The 23533-nt window shown below is 42.8% G+C and overlaps 1 protein-coding gene across 6 annotated transcripts in view; it reads left to right on the top strand.

The window, feature by feature from the left end:
- The first annotated feature begins 2052 nt into the window (after window positions 1-2052).
- Window positions 2053-23533, top strand: part of OCLN (occludin) — a 52400-nt gene continuing 30919 nt past the window's right edge. Inside the window, exons 1-4 of one of the 6 annotated variants that reach the window (XM_078884704.1) lie at window positions 2053-2438; window positions 2643-2766; window positions 7476-8352; window positions 9616-9762. In XM_078884704.1, the coding sequence (XP_078740830.1) occupies window positions 7495-8352; window positions 9616-9762 (1005 nt within the window). In that variant the 5' untranslated portion in view covers window positions 2053-2438; window positions 2643-2766; window positions 7476-7494. The other 5 variants (XM_078884712.1, XM_078884730.1, XM_078884696.1 and 2 more) reach the window with 5 other exon arrangements.

The raw sequence follows: 23533 nt of genomic DNA, 5'->3' as shown, positions 1-23533 counted from the left end.
AACACAATGTGGTCACCCCCTGGGCTCTTGGAGGAATGCCCTTGCAGCTTACAACAAACACAAAGGGCTGCCCTGCGGGTGAGTGGGGTGAGGCACGGACAGTGAGAGCCGATGGGGGTGTGGGTGGCGCAGTGATGCAGGCGGGTAAACTATTGTGTGGGGCTTTCGAGAGGTGATGATGAGACATTGAATCCTCTGGTGGTTGTCGGGGGGGGAAGGAAGGTGCTGTGGGCAGATAGTCGTACATGGTTATGGGGGAAGGGCCAATGTTCGTGTGTGAGGGGGGATTTGAGCTGTGAGGGAATGAGGGTGAGAGGAGGGAGTGAGGTTTGCTATGGTTCGGGGTTACAGTGCAGTGATCATGTTGGCGGTGTGATTGGTAAACTAGCGGTGGTGCAGTCAGTGATGTGTTATTGTTGTCTCTTGGTACTGGTGATTGTAAAGTAATTTTTGTGATAGAGTTGGGTATTAGTGTTTTATCTTAAAGTCCAGTGCTTGTTGATGTTTGATTGTGAATTACTTTAGAGTTTGGAATGTAATGGAGATTACACACAGCAGGAACATCGTCTCCTCCTGCGAAAAAAACTTGGCAAGACCCTGAAACAAAATTTCTTGAGACTCGGTGAGGCTTTCCTGGGAAAAAAAAATCCATAAACGTTGGTCTATTGTAGTGCACCAGTTATGGCAGTAGTGGTTGGTGTAGTCTCAGAGCACTGCTTGTTATGTCAATGCCTTGAAAGGAACATACCAAGCGACGTTTCGGTGAATGGCCCTTCTTCACGTAAACAAATAGCTCAAGCAATATAACGTGTTTACAGTCCAGTAGAAGTCGAATTACTGTTGTGTTGTATTGTAAAGTGGAGCATGGTTGGGCTACGTGCGGTGCGAAAGACGTTCAACCTACACCAAGTAATATAAGAATAGGTTTTACCCTTTCTGGCAATAAAACAGTTGTGTTAAGATGTTAAAACACCCAACTGAAACCTTTTTCAAGGAATCCTGTTTGCATTAACCACCACAAGTACATGTGTTTAATGTAGACATAATTCCTTGCGAAAGGGTTTCAGTTTGGTGTTTTAACATCTTAACACAACTGTTGTATTGCAATAAAGGGTAAAAGTATCATGATATTTTGATAATCAGTCCCTCCAGAAAAACGCGATTATGCGATCGCAAGATTTCACGCAAAATCAGCCAAAGTCTGCATATTTATGCGGGGGGCGCGTTTTTTCAAATACGCCGCACTTTCGCCGCATAAATTGCAGATTTCCGCGCGCAAAATATGCGGGCTTGCATGATTTCATAATCCCCGCATTTCCGTTGCAAAAAGTCACATATATCTTAGCAGAAAGTTGAAAAATGTTGCGTTTACTTCACACAAGCGCAGCCATTTCCCCTGTTGCCATGGGAACGTTATGAAGTGACGTCACTCATTACGCGACATCATTGAAAAGCTGCAAACCCCGCGATGCCAATGAAACCATGATGAAGCCCGCAAATCTTTCTCATTTGCCAACAAACATAAGCGCAAAAGACCGCGCAAAGCAGTTCCCCAGTGTGTTACATGACAGTGGGGGCAAATTATTTTGCATAGCTACCTCTGTAAAACAGGAAGCACACATTTTATTTTTTAATATTTTATTTATTCATTTTTACAGAAGTTGTAGCATATTCATTTTGTAAAGCTACAGAACTTGTTCGACTCAATGTTTTGTAAGTTTGAGCCATCTGTTTAAGGTCTGAAATAAAACAAGATGAGAACTTAAATATTCCCAGCACTTTATGTGATGTAGTATGCTTGCTTATCATAGGAAGTAATAAGAAATGACTCTTTACATTAAAGTAGTAGCCTAGTGAATAGGGTGTTGGGGGAATCACTTTTTTTTCTCTTTTTCATCAAACCGCAGTTTTTGCAAGTTCCCGCAATTTTTGCAAGTTCCCGCAATTTTTGCAAGTTCCCGCAATTTAATCGCATAAAATTGCATAAATATCCCGCATATTCCATCGCATTTTTTAAGAAAACGTGACGCATAATCAACGATTTTTGCCCGCAACAATCACCAAAAAACTCCGCGTTTTTCTGGAGGGACTGGATAATGGCAAGGGAGGCACCATGATACAGTGCGCGTACTGTACACGCACGTACGTGAATGAGGCTGAACTCAGTTGAACGCATCACCTGCGATGGGCGTGGCCTCTGTTAGTGGAGGCGTGGCCTCGGGGGAAGGGCTTGGCCTTGATGGTTGTGGGCGTGGTTTAGATGAACGGGGGTGTGGTCTAGAGGAACAAGGGGTGTGGCATATGCGGGTGTGGGCGTGGCTTCGCCCGGTGTGGGCGTGGCCAGGCAGGTGACCCCGCCTCCTTACCTGCCTGCCGCGTCGTCGTCTTCCCCCAAGCGAGAGGAGTGGCGGAAGGAGTCGAGTCGTCGGGAGCGCAAGGTGAGCGAGTGAGCGAGTTGTGGTTGCGGTTGTGGTTGCGTGCCAGGGGTTTGCTCGCTTCTGTTGTCAACAAGTCGAAGTTGTCTTAAGAGCGCGAGAGGAGAACGGCGCGCACAGACGCGGCGTGTACAGGTGTGTGCCCCCCCCCACTCCACCGGTAGCTCGGCTTGGTTGTTCACGCAATGGCCGTGCGGTCACCAACAGGTCCGCGTGTGTGCCGAGAGCACCTGGGTCGCGTTGTGTAAACATCGCCGCTGGGGGAGACAAAGGCGGACGTGCGCAGTGTTGGCCACCACCACCACCCCATCCACTCGCTCAGCCTTCAAAGGTGCTCGCTAAAAGCCCTTGGACACCCCGACCCCCCAAACGGTGTTAAAGGCTACACACGAGGGTCTTTCTGCTTGTGTGTTTATTGTGTTTGGCGTGCACGCACGCGCCTTTGTCTCCCTCGAGCGATAGCGCTGAAGGCTTTAAACGCGTGGCTACCACGCACTCGTGGTTAAACGGTACACGTTACGCACATGACTGTATCGTATACCTATGAATAGGTAACGTTACTTTTACAGCTCTTTATCAGATCACTGCCGGATGACGGCTTCCTCACACGGTGGCGGGCCAAAGGGCTGTTTGTTCATACCCCCCTGGAGTTGATGATCAGAATCTTGAGACTTGAGAAATCCGATGAGCCATGAAGCTCTTTCTCACACATGTCCAGTGTGGTGTCATCCATTCGACGCTGATGTTAGCCGTGGGCTGGAGTTTAACTTTTATGTGTGAGTTCAGAGCGCGGCGTGTTAGTTTGTATTCCGCAGATTGATAGTTGTTGTTGCCCAGTAGCTGTAAGAATGCTGGTTATAATCCATGGTTTATGGTTGTTGTGTTACTGGTTGTGGTAGTTGTGGTTGTAATTCTATAGTTACGTTAGTGGTTGTTTCGTATCTAGTTCAGTACTGCTGGTGGTAGTGGTGAATTGTATTTGAGTATGACGGTGGTCGTCGTTGTATTATAGTCCAGTAGTGGTGTTCAGAGTAGTTATGTCGAAGTTGTGTTATAGTTCAGTATAAATGGTAGGCTGTTATGATAGGGGTATTTTAATACCGTGGGTCATGGGAGTGGTGAAGGTTGTATGACATAATGTACTATTAACGGTTGTTTTATTACATTAGTTATGATGGTGGTTGTCATCCTGCAGTTAATATAGTGGTAGTTGCTGTTTAATGTGGTCCAGTGGTATTGGTGTTGTCTTGTATTTGAGTGGTTATGGTGGTGGTGGCTGTGGAATTTCAATGTGTTGCGTTTGAGGAGTTATGGTAGTTGCATATTCATTCTTTCATGATGGTAGTGGTGATTGTATTTTAGTCTAGTGGTAGTGGTTGATGGTGGCTTATACTGGCGCTACGTAAGATACTTCAAAAGTATACATATGCTTAAACTAAGGTAAACACATCCTGGTGTATCCTTTTATTGAGAAATGTATTTGGCCAGCACCATGGATCAATGTTTTTGTCTTCCCACTACATACGATTGTTTTGGTTCATCTTCTTGGTTCTTTCGGTAAAGTCACGTAGAAGGGAAGTAATAAAATAATAAAAATAAAACATAATAAAATAATTCTCACGACGTTTCGGCCATAACGCAAGCAGCTGTCCTCAGGTGAAGAACAGGTCTGTCGAGAAGACAGAGTCTGAATGACAACCCCAGGCTTGGAGCGTCTTTTTAAGCTGGGTTGGAGGGGGGGAAGAGCGCCTTGACAAAATAATTTGCATATCAAGAGGAATTTAGCATATTATAAGCTGGGTTGGAGGTGGAAGAAGAGCGCCTTAAGGTTGTGCCGATCTAGAGTAGGGCAAGGACTGATTCACATTTCTGGCCACCCTATTTTCATGGCTAGGAATCAAACCCATCATGTCACTGTGTTCATAATGCAGTGCACTCACACATGTAGCGACACATACAAATTGCAGTACTATACATTCGAACCCCTTCTTATTCGTTGTGATGGGGGGGATGAACATTGTGGATCCTATCTTTGAATTTGCTCAGTGGAAAAAATGTGTGGATAATCAACAAAAAAAGTCGTTTTGCAATACTGGATGGGAAAACTGTGGATAATTGCGGATCATGGGAAGAATAGGGCTGTGGATATTTCTTGCAGCCCTATTTTTTTGTAACATCCAGGCTTAATTTCACCTGGGTCTGTCTGGATCTGTGACCTGGGAAATGTGCGCCTGGCACACCACATTGAGTATACCCCTCTCAATAACCGTGGCTCAAAGTCACGTGCCACCTTCTCGTCTAACAGTGACCAGAATAACATTCACTGATCAATAAAGCATTGTGTAGAATATATCGTACTAGCATAAGTACCCGGCGTTGCCCGGGTGAAAAATATATTTCTTAAACAGGACCCTGCGGGGTGGGCTGGTAGGAATAATACTTAGTACCGGTACAGGGATATCGACCGGGTATAGAGGAGTTAAAGAAAAAATTACTGTATTCTAGTGTAACGTTAATTAAAAGTGTTTGTTTTGACAAGAAACGCTGTGAGATTTAAAGACCCCCCAACACCACCCTCAACACCACCCCTCCCACCAGCCCTCCCACCCCCCACCACCACCCCCCACCACCCCCCACCACCACCTTCTGCACTAGGCCTCGCGAAGCCTGCCGCACTAGGCCTCGCGAAGCCTGCCGCACTAGACCTCGCGAAGCCTGCCGCACTAGACCTCGCGAAGCCTGCCGCACTAGGCCTCGCGAAGCCTGCCGCACTAGGCCTCGCGAAGCCTGCCGCACTAGGCCTCGCGCCGTGCTTTTCGTGCACAAATAAGGCGATTAAATGTATCTCGTCTCTGTGTTAATAAATGTTTCTTGTCTCTGTGTTAAAAAAACGTGCTGCGTTTCAGTAAAGTAATTTTTTTTTTTAATAAACGTGCTGCGTTTCATCTCTGTGTTAATAAGCCTGCTGCACTAGGCCTTGCGAAGCCTGCCGCACTAGGCCTCGCGCCGTGCTTTTCGTGCACAAATAAGGCGATTAAATGTATCTCGTCTCTGTGTTAATAAATGTTTCTTGTCTCTGTGTTAAAAAAACGTGCTGCGTTTCAGTAAAGTAATTTTTTTTTTAAATAAACGTGCTGCGTTTCATCTCTGTGTTAATAAGCCTGTTGCACTAGGCCTCGCGAAGCCTGCCGCACTAGGCCTCGCGCCGTGCTTTTCGTGCAGAAATAAGGCAATTAAATGTATCTCGTCTCTGTGTTAATAAATGTTTCTTGTCTCTGTGTTAAAAAAACGTGCTGCGTTTCAGTAAAGTAATTTTTTTTTTAAATAAACGTGCTGCGTTTCATCTCTGTTAATAAGCCTGCTGCACTAGGCCTCGCGAAGCCTGCCGCACTAGGCCTCGCGCCGTGCTTTTCGTGCACAAATAAGGCGATTAAATGTATCTCGTCTCTGTGTTAATAAATGTTTCTTGTCTCTGTGTTAAAAAAAACGTGCTGCGTTTCAGTAAAGTAATTTTTTTTTAAATAAACGTGCTGCGTTTCATCTCTGTGTTAATAAGCCTGCCGCACTAGGCCTCGCGAAGCCTGCCGCACTAGGCCTCGCGCCGTGCTTTTCGTGCACAAATAAGGCGATTAAATGTATCTCGTCTCTGTGTTAATAAATGTTTCTTGTCTCTGTGTTAAAAAAACGTGCTGTGTTTCAGTAAAGTAATTTTTTAAATAAACGTGCTGCGTTTCAGTAAAGTAATTTTGAAGCGAAGTTTAAAGTTTTGCCGTGATGCGCCGGAAGCGACGGCCATCTTGTTTAATTCACAGATCGCAGGGGGAGCGGGCGGCCATCTTGTCGGACAGGGTCATGCCAAGTGTTTGCAGTAGGGGGCGATGTTGATACACGGACGGACGGACAAACGCGGACGGACAAACGCGGACGGACGGGCGGACACGCGGACGGACGGACGCGGACGGACACAATCTATTGGTGGTCTGGTCCACTTCGTTCCTACCAGTATAACCTTACATATATACACAGATGGGCTGCTACCTCCCCCCCCCCCAGCCACGATCTCCTCGGCCGCTGTGCAGTAATATGTACGGCCTATAGTGTGGTGGGGTGTCGAGGCCTAGTACCGTGCAGAGCCTCCGGCCTCGCCTAGATTGCCCACCCGGCTGAGGCTGGGTACCGGGGCCGTTACCCCCCCCCCCCCCGCACTACAATAATACTGTCTAATCGCTATAATTTTATTATCTACCGACCCTATAATAGTAATTGCACACATTGTGGTGGGGGGGTAGTGAAGAGGACGTGAAACTTTGATGAATTTACCTCAGAGTCGCGTGGTGGGTGTCGAGGCCTAGTACCGTGCAGAGCCTCCGGCCTCGCCTAAATTGCCCACCCAGCTGAGGCTGGGTACGGGTGCCGTTCCCCCCCCCCCCCCCGCGCTACAATAATACTGTCTAATCGCTATAATTTTATTATCTACCGACCCTGTAATAGTAATTGCACACATTGGGGTGGGAGGGGAGTCAAGAGGACGTGAAACTTTGATGAATTTACCTCAGAGTCGCGTGTTAATGCGTGCGCATATTTTTTACGGGAATTAAAAATGGCGTCCACCCCGCAGCGAATGCGTCGCTCGCCGTTGCCAGGGGCAACCGCCGTGGAAAACCAAACGGACCAATCGTGTCTCGCAAATCCCTCACATTTCGTCCAATGAAACTGCGTATGGCCCGGCGACACACAGACAGACACACAGACACACAGACAGACAGACAGATTTGCGATTTTATATATATAGATGCACGTCAACATAATGCATTAACTCATATGCGATGTATATATTCTGCATATACTCAAACACTGCTTGCCCTCGGGGACATATCTGTTTCTACCCGTACACCATAACAAATTATTCACATGTACCAATGCACCTTACACTCATACACAGCACCACTCCAACAACTATTACTCTCTCACACTAACCACCTGTTCCGCATTCGAAGCAGAGGCTAATAATTTGATTCGATCCTTTTATTCCCCCAACAGGTGAGACACATCAGGAACGATGTACAGACAACCTCGGGCAAATGATGACCCTCCTCCATACAATGGCTCCCAGCAAGGCTATGCTCCACCAATGTCCAACAGGCAGCTCCTGTATGGCTCTCGTGGCTCCATGGGAGACTTCAATGGGGAGCCGGTAATGTCGCCTCGCTCTCAGGCTGCCTCCTGGTACCCAGACCAAGCCGATGCCCGCTCCAGGGTACCTCCGGGTTCGTACTACGTAGGCAGCGAGTACCCAGAGGATCTTGGGCCCATCGACTTCAAGTCTTGGCGTTCTCCACCGGGAGTCATCCGCATCCTGCAAGGAATTGCCCTGATAATGTGCGCTGCCATCTTTGCATGTGTCGCCTCCACCCTGCAATGGGACCTTGACACGGGTACTGGAGTGTCTGGTGGGATGGGTGGCTACGGAACGGGCTATGGCGGAGGCAGCTATGGCGGAGGCAGCTATGGGGGTGCATACGGAACCGGCTTTGGAGGATATGGCACAGGCTACGGATCCGGGGGAATGTACGGTATCTATACCGATCCCAGGGCTGGAAAGGCCTTCATGATGGCCATGGTCCTGATATGTTTTGGCGTAGTGGTCGCCCTGTTTGTCATGAGTTCCATCAAGGCGAAGATGGCTCGAACACGGCGCTTCTACCTCATCACCATCATCTGCTGCGCTGTGCTGGCTGTGCTGGTGCTCATCGCCACCATTGTTTATATCATGGCGGTGAATCCCACGGCCCAGTCTACTGGTTCCATCTACTACACACAAATTATGGCGCTTTGCAGCCAGTTCAACATGCCCACCACCACTGGGTACTACTGGAACCAATATCTCTACCACTACTGCGTTGTTGACCCACAAGAGGTAATATTACAGTAACAATAAGTTGGAAGGCACCCGGCTCTGTGTATCACTTTAATTATACAGGGTGATCCAATTAGAGATTCCCAACTAAAATGATAATGAGATTTCTCCGTTGGGAAAACATTTTAATTCAAAGCCAATTCATGTGTCAATACCATTCCTTAAAAATATTGAGCCATAATTTTCACAATATTCAATCACTTGTTGAGAAGAAAGTAAGATGGTCATTAGAAATGAGTGGGGTATGTATAAATTAATGATCCTGTCCTAATGTCTCAGCTTAGTTTTGTTACAGTAAGGTTTACTAAAGCTCAAAACACAAAAGCTGACATCACGTTACCAATTAAAATATTTAGCAGTTGGGCTCTAGGTTTGGCCATGAAAAGAACAATATTGAAATAGTGCTTGTCAATTTAGTTTTTACATGCTTTTAGCGTACTCTGTTGTTGTCGTTGTTGTATCCACAAATCTTGTAACTCAAATTTAACCCACTTCGCATATTACTTATTTTACAACATGAATATCGGAAACCTCAATTGTATCCTTAGCTCCCCACGATTTGTACAGACGGAGTACAAGAATGTACAGACCGCACGTGAATAAATATAAATTAGGTTTTAGCTGATGAATCTCTTGAGAAAGATCAAATTTTACCATACAGTGAACCACTTTAGGCCCTTCTTTGGTATGCACAGGTGTGTGGAATATTATTCATGGTTATGATATATTTGCTTCACAATATTTATTTTGGCTTCTTTTTGTGGGCATAGCCATATTCATACCACAACAAAGATGATAATTTGGTACGGGTCAACATGTGCCTGCTATTTAAAGAATAATGATATATGAAGTGATTTTTTTTTCTTAAGAAACATCTATTTAAAAAAAAATAAAAGCTGCTTCTCTTAATATGTTGGATTTCATATATAGTTACATGACAGTATTGATTTGATGAATAGACCTCGTGTTCACCTTAAGAATACTGCAGCGGTGTCTAGATTTATAAGGTGAGGGAATGACCAAAGTTTAATAGGTGGAATAAAATCATGCCACATGCAGGAAGTAAGATTAATTGCAGCCGTCTGGTATGTGTGATTTGACACACCCTTTTCTTAAGTATATTTAGTGACGTGCCTGGTGATAATGGACATTACTTTTACACTCCTATTTTTTCCATACAATTCATTGACATTGAATTCTCCTTAACCGCTAGATTTTCAGTTAAATTATTGACGTGTACATTTGTGTGTTTCTGTATCTTAGGCTATTGCCATTGTGTGTGGCTTCATGCTGGTCGTTGCCCTGCTTCTCATGATCTTCTTCGCCTGGAAGACCAGACGCCAGATGAACAAATACGGGAAGCATAATGTCATGTGGGACAAAGTTACTGTGCCCGATGTGGAGGAATGGGTAAGTACTTATGAAAGCTGTGCCACTTATGAAGCTGTATAGAAACCCATTCCAAAATTAACGTGAATCATACGTTAGTTTCCATTAAACGGTAATGGTAAACATACTCATAACAGTCAAATATGTTATGCCAAAAACGAAGTGGGTAGTTTGTACGTCTTGTCAACATGGTTCCTATGTCCTCTTGGTCATGCGAGGTGCAATGAGAGAATTTTGGCACTGACTAGCAGTATAAAGTATTTGTTAAAAATATCTTAATTTTCCCAGGAGATTGTTACCCACTTAAATCCATAGGGGTTGGAAAACCAAACATGTGCACTTTGAAAATACTGATGATGGATTATAATTTAAACCATAATACTGAGGTAATATGATACAGCTACGTGTAATTGTCCACATTTAAGAAGGATATTGAAGGTAAAAAAAATTGGGAACTGAAATACTAAAGTAGAAGTCATCTGTCATTGGCATATCTGCGAATTTTATTATTCTGCAAATGCCAGGAGATGCTTGATTTTTTTTATCCCTGTATCTGCAAATTGCTAGATATTTGATGAAAAAAACTGGACAATGGCTAAAGCATATATGCACGACAGGAATATCATTACTTTCATCATAAATTGTAAATGATATCCTCTGCGGAGTGAGCTCTGATGGATGAATACGTAAGAATGGGCGACGCAGCTTACTTTGAATTGCAGAAAAGCCGGTTGCTTTCCTTGTCTCCTACAATGAAGCGTTGTGTTTATCTCTCGTATAGCAAATACAACTTGCACTAGTCACGGCACCCAGACAAGGGGGGGGAGCTGCTCACCTCATCGGAGTTTGCCTGCAAGTGAGAGAAGGGAATAGCTGTCAAATTCTAATCCCCTGCATCTGCTAATGACGAGCCCATTATTCCTATTGTGGCATTAAAACACATTCCTGCGGAGGGAGCTGGTTGGAACGTTGGGTTGCTCGATCAATGGCCAGGGTCAACGGCGGCGTGGTGTATTCCGCAAATATGGCCGACTGTGAGGGCGGGCACAAGCCGGCGTGAGGAGGTTAAACGTTGAGTTTTATAAGGGCACCACGGGGTGACCAGCCCCTCCCCACCCAGCCCCACCCCTCCCCATCCAGCCCCTCCCTACCCTCCCCACCCAGCCCCTCCCCACTCATCCCCTCCCCACCCTCCCCTCTCCACCGAGCCCCACCCCTCCCATTTTTTGATGCACGACGGACGGACACAATAATCCCCTGTGGGCTGGTGTAACCAGGAGGTTCCTACCAGTATTATAATCACAAGACTGGGTCCTGGAGGATCGTAGGTTATGAGAAAATGGACTGCAGCAGTGATCTCCTCTTTGCCATTGATGGAGATGAACTTTGTATTAATTATCAATAATGTGTATAGTGTAATAATTGGTATTGGGAGGATTTATGTTCGTACAAGTTATGTTTGGACACTTCTCATTGCAAGCACGTGTGTGGCATGATCAGGAATAGTTGTGGTTCATGTACCTCCGATTAGCACGGTTGGCTACGTACGGTGCGATAGAAGTTAACATACATACCACATGGCCTACAGATTAATTTAAATAGCATTTGAGGGCGATCACATTAAGCGAGGCATATTGTTAATGTCCAAACAGTGTACAGAAACTGCTTTTCTCTGGCTGGACAGGCTGGAAGTGCAAGAGTGACCCATATATTACCCCACCACAAAAACGTGGCCATTGAATGACTTCAGTGTACCTTTTTGAAACTGATATCAGTCAAGTAACGAGAATTTTGTACCACGGTTCGGGTATAACAATGTTGCTGCTGATGTCAGCGGTTATATAGATCGTTATCAATGGCTTTCCGGTCATCTTTACCAATTTTAAAGTTACTGTCCAATGTCCGTCCGCGTATTCTCACACTGATATGCATTCATGGTTTTTTTTCTCACTTGACAGGTTGCAACAAAAGAGGTTTAACGTCATCTGGTGTTATTGTATTTGATTAACCATACTGACGGAAAAGCACCTGTTACAGTAGAAAAACTCCTTTCAAGTCGTGCTCTTATCTGAAGATCCTGTTGCCCACAGTGGCCATAGAATACACACGCTGTGACAAGGGTATTCACAGGAAATTTAAAGAAGAAACTTTGTTGCAACTTCAAATATTGGAGCTGTGGCTCGGCACCTTCATTTAGGATTTCCTTGTCACTCAACTCCACGGGTTCACGTATCCGGAGCGATGTTCCCCTGCCGCCTTTGTCCATGGTTCAGGGGTCCCAGTTCAGTAACCTATTTAATATTATGGGTAATGTAGCAGTCTATAGCGGCTGGAAGGGTCAATTTTGTCCATTAAATACAACATATATGAACATTGATTCTTATGCCACTTGATGTATTGCGAGGTTAACGATCAATATTAATCTAACACGCACATCTTCACAGATGCTTGTAATCTACGAGTGACTTGGATGGCATGTTGAGTATTTATTTTCAAGCTTTTGCCACGCTTGAGAGAAGAAATGTCCAACATGCGGCCAAAACTGGAAAGCCGACTTGAATCTATTTTCATCGATAAATCGATGCATTGTTATGCCCCTAGTTTTCCATTATAGTCGACCCTGTAACACAAATGATCCCACGTTGAAACACAGTAGGTGTAGATGAAATATCTGCTGTGTTCAACACAACCATGCGACGTTGCTCGTGCAAACGTGACCATCCTTATCTGTAGCCTGTATCTGCTCCACAAGTCCCCTTAAGCTTTGTGGGTTTTCTGCAGTAAAATGGCACCTTATAGGTTCTTATTTAAATGTAGAAACTCCCCCCCCCCCCCATGTTACGTCTTGAGAAAGAGAGATTTCCCTGGGGACCTTTCAGTAAGTAGTGCATCACCGTGTGTTCAGAGAATGCCCCCCAAGAAGATGACGCCAAACAACTGCTTATTACTTCCCTTTATGTGTGCCTATTAATTATTCATCCTAGTTTGCATACCTTTCATATGCGCTTGGAAAAATTGGTGAGTGCATGGCAATCAAATCAAAACGTTAAGCCCTCATGATGGGTTTTTACGTGATTGGGGTCAATTAATGATATTCCTTTGACCTGTTTGTTAATACTATATGGTCGTTTTTGAGATGTCGGCTTGCGGAGGTCAGAGTGCTGCAGTGGCACTGCTGAAATGCTGGATTTGAATTCATTAAACTGGGTTCTCAGGGTAATAACTAAAAAAGTGTAATAAGTCTATAGTCTCAGCCTGATCACCAATGACTGCAAAAAATGGTCACGTTAAGTTTAGTTATGCACATATATATTTATAGTTCTAGAAGTATTTTGGGACAAATGAAGGCTTTATATAAATCTATACTGAATAAGATAATACCAAGCCTATCCCCCCCCCCCCTTGCAAGCAAAAACTCCCATGCCCTCTGTTGTCAGTAATATTTATATTTTAGCTTGCCTTCTGTTATTGGTCCTATACCATGCTGAGGTTAATATGCTACGGATTACAATGGTCAGCAAATATTTCTTTGGCGGCTGATATGTGCTGATAAAAAGGAAATTCCAGTACTTGTAGTATGGCCTTCGCCCTTGCCATGCCGGTCTGCTGACTCAAAGAATCACAAAAAGATGTGTTTGTGTGGCTGCATATTAATGGTGATAAAATCCTACTATATATTGTGTCATTAAAAAAGTGTTTTAAAATAGCAATGTTGTTGAAAAGGTAGCTTGCATCAAATATTCATGTCACATTTTAGCTGTTCTCAGATAATTACTAGCTTTAGTCACAGTTTATTTGCTGTATTATATTCTTTACTTCCTTATGCTCTGCAACCAGAACCCCCCTTGTGTAATCTTTATCAACCAAAAGATTAAACTGATGATGTTTTTTTCTTCTAAATCTAACATTTTATTCGGGTCTCCGGGAAAAAAAATTGAGAGCATTCACCACTGGTAAATAAATGACGGTGCGAGACACGCCAATGAATCATTTATAAGCCAGCGTCTGCCGTCCACATCTGGTGCACAAGCGGGAGCTCAGCCCAGGGGCACTTGGGAACAGGCATCGTCACACACGAGCCAGTCGCTTACGGTCACTGCCCAGGGACTCATGAATATTTATCCAATTATGGAAGTACAACATTAATATGCATGAACTAGAACTTGTCTTATTCATTGCATGTATGTTGAACTTCTTTCGCACCACCGCACGTAGCCAACCGTGCTAATCGGAGGTGCGGGGGTGGGGAAAAATAAACTAATGGGCGTATGATTCCAAGTTTTATCTGGAAGCGTTAACGGTGTGGCGAGTTAAAATGAGGTAAATTCATTCTGTTGCCGCCCGTTTATTTATGTTTTTATTATTCAAGAACTCGGGACACAAACATCAACGAGGCTATCGGTGTCACGAGTGCGTAACAACCCCCCTCCCCCCCCCCGGGGCAATACCCCCACAAATAGGGGACCGACTGAAGGCACTTGGGTTAAGTGCCCTACCACTGTAGACACTTGGGCAACGTGCAGGAGGAGCATATTTGCAGAGGGGGGAGGAAGGAGAGGAGGGGGGGGAGACTGCCTTGTTTTAAATTGCATTGCACACGAGGATCGTTTTGCTAATGCTGTACCTGCCTTAACTATATTCAGAAGGGAAAAAAGTTTTGCTGGCTGGCAAGCGGGCGGGTAAACTATTTGCTTGGTGACATCACCGCGCATATATCTGCGTGATGAAATCGCCCTCATCCCACGACGTTGAGCCGGCTTCATACGCGCAGATGTTACCCTCCCACCCACCCTCCACGTCTGACATGTATCTGGCGCAAAGGCGTGGGCAGTGCTAGTTTTAAAAACAACTATTTTGTGCACACCCATGCTACAATTGAGGTACATGATACATCGCGTACTTTTGATGTCATAGTACTGGTATGCTTACATGACATACTGTGCACTTCCTCGTGTGTTGTGTTATGAATAATTATAGATGGCTTAGTTGTTTTTGTTTACATTTTGAGCATTACTCTAATTGAATTGATCAATGTCCTAATCCAGGTAAACGCCCACTAGTTTGTTTTTACAAGATCTCTCACTAATGTTAAACAGGATCATTGATTTTTATTTTACAATTTGCCACCAATGTTTTGATGTTGGGATTTTGGGTAAAGTAGACTACATTTGTGTGTTATGCCACAGGACTTCTACCTACCACTTTACAAAACAGCACAATTTGGTGACCTTCAGATGAAAAGCTGGCTCCAGAATGAGACCAATTTAAGCCATATTTGTTTTTTTTATAGTCTCCAAAATTATTATTTTGTTATAAAATGTAGCATTCATTGAGAACCCATGTCTTTTAAGGGAGGGCCCTTTATTTGTTAGTGTGCACTGATGTTGATCTCTTGGGCCTTACTGCTGGTGAGACGCCACTCTATGTAAAACTGACCAGAGTTTGCGTGTACTGGATCAAGGCTGCTGACATTATGCGCCCTCAGAAGGCTGTGTGGTTGACGGGTTGTACAAGAAATTATTTTTTATGTGCACAGACAGATCTGAAGGAGACGTGTTGTCGGCTTTTTCTATTTCGTTTTTTTTACCACACATGGAGGTCAATTACAATCGTAATGGTATCATTCGTAATGAATTGCAATCGCAACGTAATTTTCATCTCGACCAACATTGATGCTGCTGTTATTGTAATTATAATTGACCTCCGGGTCTCTTTGCTTATCAGCCCACTGGTAAATGTGCTTACCTAATAGAATGGCATTTAGAATTGTTTACATATGAAATAGTGTACGTATAACTGCAGTGTACTTAAACATTACAACCCAGTATAAGTGCATCTTAAACATGGATTACATTTGTTTTAAACTATAGTCGTTAACAAATCTACATTCGTTGAGGACTGCTGAATGGTTGTAGAGAAATATAAATGCATTCCAATCATATCGTTTGACGGGTCAAGGGTCATTGGTTAAACAATTCATCACCAATACCTTAGGTTTTCTGGTTAGTTCCAGTCAAAACGAGCAATTATTCGACTGTACCTGTCCGGCAAGCAAAGAACCAAGTGCTGTGACAGAAGAGGTTGCTTATATATGACAAATTTGATTTCTTATTGTGTTTGTGCGTAATAATTAACAGGCTGCAATCATGCCACATTAGCATAAAGGCAGGCTGGCTAAAAACATCGACTCTTCAAGTAAAAAAAATATTTTAACTTAGTTTAGAAAGGGTGACGATGTATTTCAACACGTTGTAAATGGTGTTGGTAATTTAATTCACACTTGTTTTCTAGCTGTATGGCAAGCTCCAATCTGCCTTACAATCGTGCACCAAGTCAAGATAAGCTACGACTGAAAAAAAAAATATGATTTTGGAATTAATACTTTATGGTGGTAATTGGGGTTGTCCTCTATCATTGATGACATTTAAAAGTATACATAACTGATATAATCTCTTATGTATTAATTAATCAACCGTACAGCTTTAACAGTGTTTTTTCAGCCTGCTAGTGTATTGTATAAGGTCCGTTTCAGTCCACTTCAAAGTTCAATCTACAGGGTTGGTGCAGACGTCTTGTAACCCCCATGCAATGCTCTAAAACGTAATATTTCTTTTAAAACTAAGTTTATTTAAAATAGAAATGAATATAGAATGGAAACAAATGTTAGGGGTCAATTAATTGGGAGTCACGTGACATCTGGACCATCCTGCACTTTTGTAGTCAAGTTGATCAAGTACTGATCACATACTAATTCTGCACTATTTGCATGGTTGTGGTGATGGAAATGCTGTTACGGGAGGATTGGGGTGTTTAATTCAACTTTAACTGAAGTGAAGTCTACACAAGGAAAGGCCTCGTGATGGGAAAAAAAACCCACTGCAATTTAATGTCCTTGCACTTCTTAATCCTTGAATGAAAACAACAAACGCAGCAGCATAATTCAACCTCAGCCTCTTTCTTTGGTGCTACCAAAGCTGCTTTTAAAGTACAGTCTGGCAGGTAGCCCACAGGGCATGTAGTCAAGAATCGCCCGAACTGTAAGACCCCCCTCCTACTCGTGAATTTTTTTTTAAAAATCAGAGGTTTTTTTTTACAGAATAAATAATCCTACCTTTCATTGTTAATGTTTTTTTTTCACATACAAACATTGTGAAACACGGCATATAGAAAAATGTTGTTTAAGTAAGGGTTTCCGTGGACTTTGTTTGGCCCTGTTGACTCAACTACTGCGGCGCTCTCATCTTTGTTTACTCAGCTTAGGTTGGGCTCCTCGTGCCAAAAAAAAAACCAGAACTTCAGGTTCGTAAAGAATGACGGCATTAAACCCACGTGGTATCCATCCCCCCCACACAGCACCTGGCGAAGCCAGTCGACCAAGTTACTGCATTGCGTGGCGCTGTGGAATGTTTCATTGTTTTTCTCACCTTTAAGGTGATTTAAGGCACTGTGTGCCATCTGCATTTTTCAGCTCTTAAGCCAGAAATGAAAATGTCGCGTTCCTTTTGGCAGGCACCCATTAACGTGGCCAACAGTTTCGATACATCTGAGCCAAACCTGTGTGATACGCATAAACTGTTAGCGTTTGAAATACGATTTGCTGGCGATTGAGGTATATAGGTATACATACAATTAAATGTCACCATATCTGACCATTTGTACTGTATATCTATAGAAAAAGACAGTTCCACAAATAGATTACTTGGCATAAATAAAGTACACATTGCTACGGGGAGATGCTTCGAGCTGCCTAATAACAGTAAAATGCGGTTTACAATGTAAGTCCAGAAGTCTCCAAATAAAACGTTTAAAAGATATATAAAACAAGTGGTACTGAATGGACACTAAATTACATGTATTGACTTTTTAACACTTAAATCTTTAATGGTTTTCTCTCTAAATGTTCTCTGTTTTGCGGGTATGTCAATGATGGTATTAGGATTAATAGTGCTGGATCTGGCTCACTTATGTTACAGTTGGATATGGGGGGATGTTTTTTGTATTCTAAGGCTCAGTTTTCTTCCTAAAGTGAACTTGATATCATTGTATAGAAATTTTCTCCATCCACCTTTGCTACTAATTTCTTTCGAACTGATTTTTCTGTTTAGTCCCCCCCCCCCCCCCCACCTCTGATTAGCATGGTTGGCTACGTACTGTGCGAAAGAAGTTCAAGGTTACAGGTGCAAAAGGAAGTATAGAATGTAAATGTTTAGGTGGCGTTGCATAATACAGGGGGATGTAAGAAGGTGATCAGGAGACATAAGCAGGATAGGTTTTTGGATTCCACAAAATTACTAAGAACTGAGATGTCAACTTCACTGTCAAAATCTAAAGTCATGTCTGTGTTTTTTGTACAGATCAGAAAGTTGGACTTAAAATCAACTCGAACAGACGTTTCCGGCCATTGTATATAGCTGCATGCAGAGGATTCTAAGAATTGCATGAGTCGTGTTGACCCCACATGAAACATGTAACTGCATTTGGGACCTTATCTTGTCTGATCTCGGATTTTATACAGCGCTTTTCTCAAAGCACTTTATAATAAATTTCGATTTAAAGCTTTCGTGACTGCAGGGATTCATCTTGGTTCTTTCGGTAAAGTCACGTAGAAGGGAGGTAATAAAATAATGAAAATTAAACATAATAAAATAATTCTCACGACGTTTCGGCCACAACGCAAGCAGCAGTCCTCAGGTGAAGACCATGTCTGTCGGGGAGACATTGTATATTAATATTGGCTGATGGGGAAAAGGGATGGCGGTATTGAGTGTTGAGGAAGAGATGACAAGGGAAGGGTGATGATAGTGAAAGGGAGGGTTGGTGAGGTTAGGAAGGGGGGGGGATGGTGAAGGTTTTAAGGACGAGGTCAGGAGGGTAGTTAGAGAGATACTGGAGTGAATAACAATGAGTCTTAAGGGAGGAACGAAAATTGGTTGGTGAAGTTGTCTGTTTGATGTGAAGTGGGAGTTTTCCAATGGAGGGGATGCCAGGAGGGATAAGGAGCGGAAATGTGATGTAGGTAACAAATAAGGATGAATACCAGTAACAACGCAATAACGTTGCTATTATGGAGGATATGACAGGGGCACAGACTTGTTTCACATTGTCTCCATTCCTGGAAATTTCGTGAACATATTGGCCAAAAGTTTCATTGTTCTTGAGACTACCATGGTCTTCAGAGGGTCTGAAACCGTCGTGCAGTATGTAACATCAGGGAGTGCAGCTTTCCCCGTCCAGCCATGAAATCTATGCATTGGATCGATCTGGTTTTGTTTATTCAATGTTCACCTCATTTCTCTCGTGGGCCAAGCCGATGATGGCAAAGAAACCCCCTTCCAAGGCAACAAGTGGTACTACAATACACATCAATGGTTTGCGGTGAATCTTATTGTTTAGCTATATGACATATGGGGGCGGGATGATGATTCTAACTAAAATTTTAATAGACGATGGCACTCCCAACCATAGCTCTACAATGTGATTTCGGTTTCGACCGCATGTTGAGGACGATGGGCCACGTTTCGCTTCATCTGCTGGAAGTTCCTTTTCGCAACTGAATTCCCACCATCATGCAGAACAACACACGGTACAGCTCTAAAAAACTACACGGTAGCATTGTAACCCCTCTTTCACATTTGTTAACACAGGATTGTGCGGAAATTAGACATTGTAACAAAGCGCACTGCCATGGAACCACAAATCTACTGGAAGGGCCCAATAAGCTGTTCAGCTCGATTGAATGGGCTTCCTTCCATGGTACAGATGTTATACAGTGCAGATCTTAGTCACAATCATGGGTACATAGGTCGCGATGCAAATAGCGATTATAGCTGCGTGCTTCACATGTTACAGAAATAGGGAACTGGTCAAAAATGTAAAAAAAAAGCAACAAATTGCGACATTTTTTTCTTTAAAAAAACCCAGCCGCAATCCTGTTGGCAATGCAGACTTTTCCACGAACCCTATGGGATCTATACATAGAAAATAGAATTTGCTGATTAGAGGATAATGGATAAATGGAGGTTCCCTGTAATATTATATTCAGGCATGAAACTGATGAGTATATTACACGAGAGATTCCGCTGCCGATAATCTTGAGCCAAACTGCTTTGCTGTTCAAGTTTTGGTGTATTATATTTTAGTAGAACCCTGAAATATCCAGAGCTGCCCATGTAATTTCATCTTCAGTCTACAGAACCCCCTATGGTGCAGTTTTCATGAATGATCGCCATCAGATGTGTGTCAAATGTAGCAGCCTAAATTGTCTGTGAATGGAAAAGATTGGAAAACCTGGGAAGGCGTACTGACTGTGGCAAGTCACGGGACTGGGATGTGAGAGACTTCCAGAGTTCTATTGTGCACGTTTTCGCGGTTGTGCTTTTTATTGTCTCCAACATGTTTTTAAGTTCTACAGCCCAATCACACATTGAAGAACTATTCTGAAATAATGCACTTTAATGGCTCTTTCGGTATCAGTCATTTTAGCCCTGTCTATGGTTGTGTTTTTCTTCATACAAATACTATTTGTGACAATGAAAACAAATTGTAATATGCTTAGTCTCACCTGGTTTTTCCATGCAAATGGTAGATATTTTCAGATGGAAAAAAATATTGGATTGGACACGAAGCTTGGGATCTAGTTCAAGTTTTGCTGGAATTTGCTGTATGAAATATTTCCGCTCCACAATTTATCACTGTCTACTTTGCACTACATTTGGACAATATTTAGCAATCCATTAAGCATGGCAGAATGTTTCCACTGATATTGGAGTTTGGTGTGGCATTTCCACCAAGTCATTACAGCCCCACCCTGTAAAGAGCCCACTGATATTATGATGCTCGCCTCCATGAAGCAGATGCGTGATTTTGTATAAACTCCAACGTTTTAACTACCAGTTGAAATAATCAGCTCACAACTGCCAGTTTAAAGTTTGTTCTACAAAAGGTGCAAGAGGAATTGTTTTTATATAAAAGGCAGATCACAAATGCTCTGGGTACATTTAATGTTTTTGCAGAATTTACATTGCTAACTGCTAGAAAATCTTGTTACATGCCATCATGACTAATACAGAAAAGCTTTGAAATCCACAATGCCAACCAAGCGATATACATTCTCTGAGGTGGAAATCCATGTGAGTGCTTGGTAGAAACCACAAATGTTGTTACACAGCAAGACAATTTCGTTTACATAGGAGGGAAACTTGTTTTATGAGCACATGTCATAATTCCTACTAATTCTGTCACACATGAGTAAATAGGGTTTTTTGGTAAAACAAAATTCAGGTATTCTAGATTTGAAGCTTTCGTGACTGCAAGGATTCATATTCTTAGGTTTTTTCGGTAAAGTCACGTAGGTAAAACATTAAAATTTATAAAAGTAAAATAATTTTTTAAAAGTAAAATAATTTTTTTTAACTTTTATTAATTTTAATGTTTTACCTACGTGACTTTACCGAAAAAACCTAAGAATAAAAATTCAGGTACTTGTAGTCAACTTTTGAGATCGATTCAGAAAGCACCATCACTCGGTGCCACCTTAGTCAGCTGATTATCTCAGCATTGACATTCAACACCAAGAGTTGAGTTTGTAAAACTGACATTTGTGTCTCACTTTGTATGTGTATTATACTCATGTGCACTTTAAATGTCATGAAGTCTAATGTGCACATTAAATGTGCTTTGTTGTTGCATTACGTATGCATAAACACATTTAAAATTTTAAAGCCAATTATGGAAGCAGAAATATTGACATTAATAATCATGAGCGGTTGACGTCACTCCACATGGGGCACCCCCCTCATTCATAGTCATGTGCTGATGACGTCACTCATGTGGACCCCGCCCCCACCCCCTCATTAATAATCATGAGCGGGTCATTATTTTCGATTGAATATTTCAGATGAACTGCAATATACACCCGTCCTTGGTCGGGCTAGAGGCTAGTTGTAAATATTGTCATTTTACTCCCAACACACGTTTTGTTCACCTGACAAACCTTACTATTTGGCTGTGTCGGGTGGTGGTCGGTTAATGACACATTTATATTTATGCGATCACGAAAGCCTACGTGTTAAACTTGATTTTTACATTTTATCGTATTGTATTATAACTATGTACAGTGTCTCAATTAGACCCGATAACCAAATCACTCAGAATGCACCCAGTGTCATCAGATCTGAAGATAATTAGGGTTGAGTCTGCATATTTCTTGGATGGGCAACTCCCATGTTAAAAAGTCTTGCGAGGGCGTTATACGTTGGGGGCAGTGTAGCAAAATCATTATAGCACTACACTTCTATGATCCCACATCCTTATTGCCCGCCTTCGTTTTACTATGGTCATGTAACCCCCACGACCAACATGGCGTGGGGAGGCCCTGATCCTGCAGTAGATTGACAAAGAACTATGTATGTGCGTATAATATAAACCTATTACTGTAGTCTGCCAAGTTGCAATTGAAAGCTTGGGGAATCTTGCCAAACTTACAAAGTTATCCTTACCGTGACGATCAGAAAGGACTATTGTAAGTTATACGAAGGGCGTGGTTGTTGAAATACTTTGACTAACATAGAACAGGCTGTATCTGCCAGCCGAATGGTACACAGTGGATAGGTTTTAAAGCCGTCAGCATGTTATTGCTCTTCCCTTGCTTGCTGTGGCATGAAACGCTTCCAGCGGTGGGGAAGAAACCGGTGTACCCAGTATGGTGCATGAAGCGGTGCACCTTTCTTGAATGACCGTTTTCAGCTTTTTGTACAAGGTTGTTATGATTTACTGCAACTGAGTTTAAATACAAAGCTTGGGTCTTAGCAAAATGTCATTAGCCTATTGGCAAAATTTTGGACAATACTTTGCATCAAAAATGTCATGCTGTTGAGTTAGTAGTGTGCATCCCTTTGCAAGGTTTTTACTTTGAAAATACAATTTTACCTGCACAAGATTGATATCGATTGACTTTATTTTAACTAGATGATAACCCAATGAACCTTCAAGTCTTAATTCAAGAGAGGCCTTTGTCAACGACTCAACCAAAACATTACAGTACTTAAAAACCTCGCGGAAAATGGTTTGATCGAACAAGTGTTGAGGCCAGTGCCCTTAATTGCAAGGCCCGCTTGACCACTAGTGGCCCCTGGTGGCCTTTAGTGCGGCCCCTCACTATACACACATTTGAGAACACTCCCCATCCTGCTGTCAAACCCCAATGGTTTAAAACGTGTGGCGGCCCTCACACTGCTGTCTTACGGGTGAAAGTAGCCCCCCTCTGGTTTAGGCTATGCATGGTTTACTTAATGTGGCCTTTTTCAGAACATGGGGTTGATGTTTCGGCTATGTGCAGTTTGACATTGCTAAGATTGTTGCTAAGATAGGTAGGCTTACAGGTGAGTGCTGCAGTGGTTGGAAGGTAGTATGGCGTGAATTAATCGACGGTGATAACGATTTATATACATTGTATGTTTTTTGTGTGACAATGTAACGCATACAGTACTCAACATGCTTACGCACAATGCAAATGTTCACTCACCTTGCCACATGCATCGAGCCGTCCGCTTCGGACAGTAATTCCAACTCTACTTCTTACCTTAAAAATACCCAGCTATAATTTTTCACAATACCCAATGAACAATAAAACATAATTATTCAAACGATTGAATAATAATTTATTTAAAACAAACATAATTAACCTTGTAAGGAGTGATGTGGAGGCGTTATTGTTGCACCAGGGATGCTGTGACACTGTCGCGGATGGATAACGCTGCCTCCCAGGTGCTTACTGTTTGATCTCATTACACGT

Source organism: Lampetra fluviatilis, chromosome 3, assembly GCF_964198595.1.
Source record: "Lampetra fluviatilis chromosome 3, kcLamFluv1.1, whole genome shotgun sequence".
In the NCBI taxonomy this organism is placed as follows: domain Eukaryota; kingdom Metazoa; phylum Chordata; class Hyperoartia; order Petromyzontiformes; family Petromyzontidae; genus Lampetra; species Lampetra fluviatilis.
Note: the sequence above shows the minus strand (reverse complement) of the source record. Positions and strands in the feature narration are given on the sequence as shown.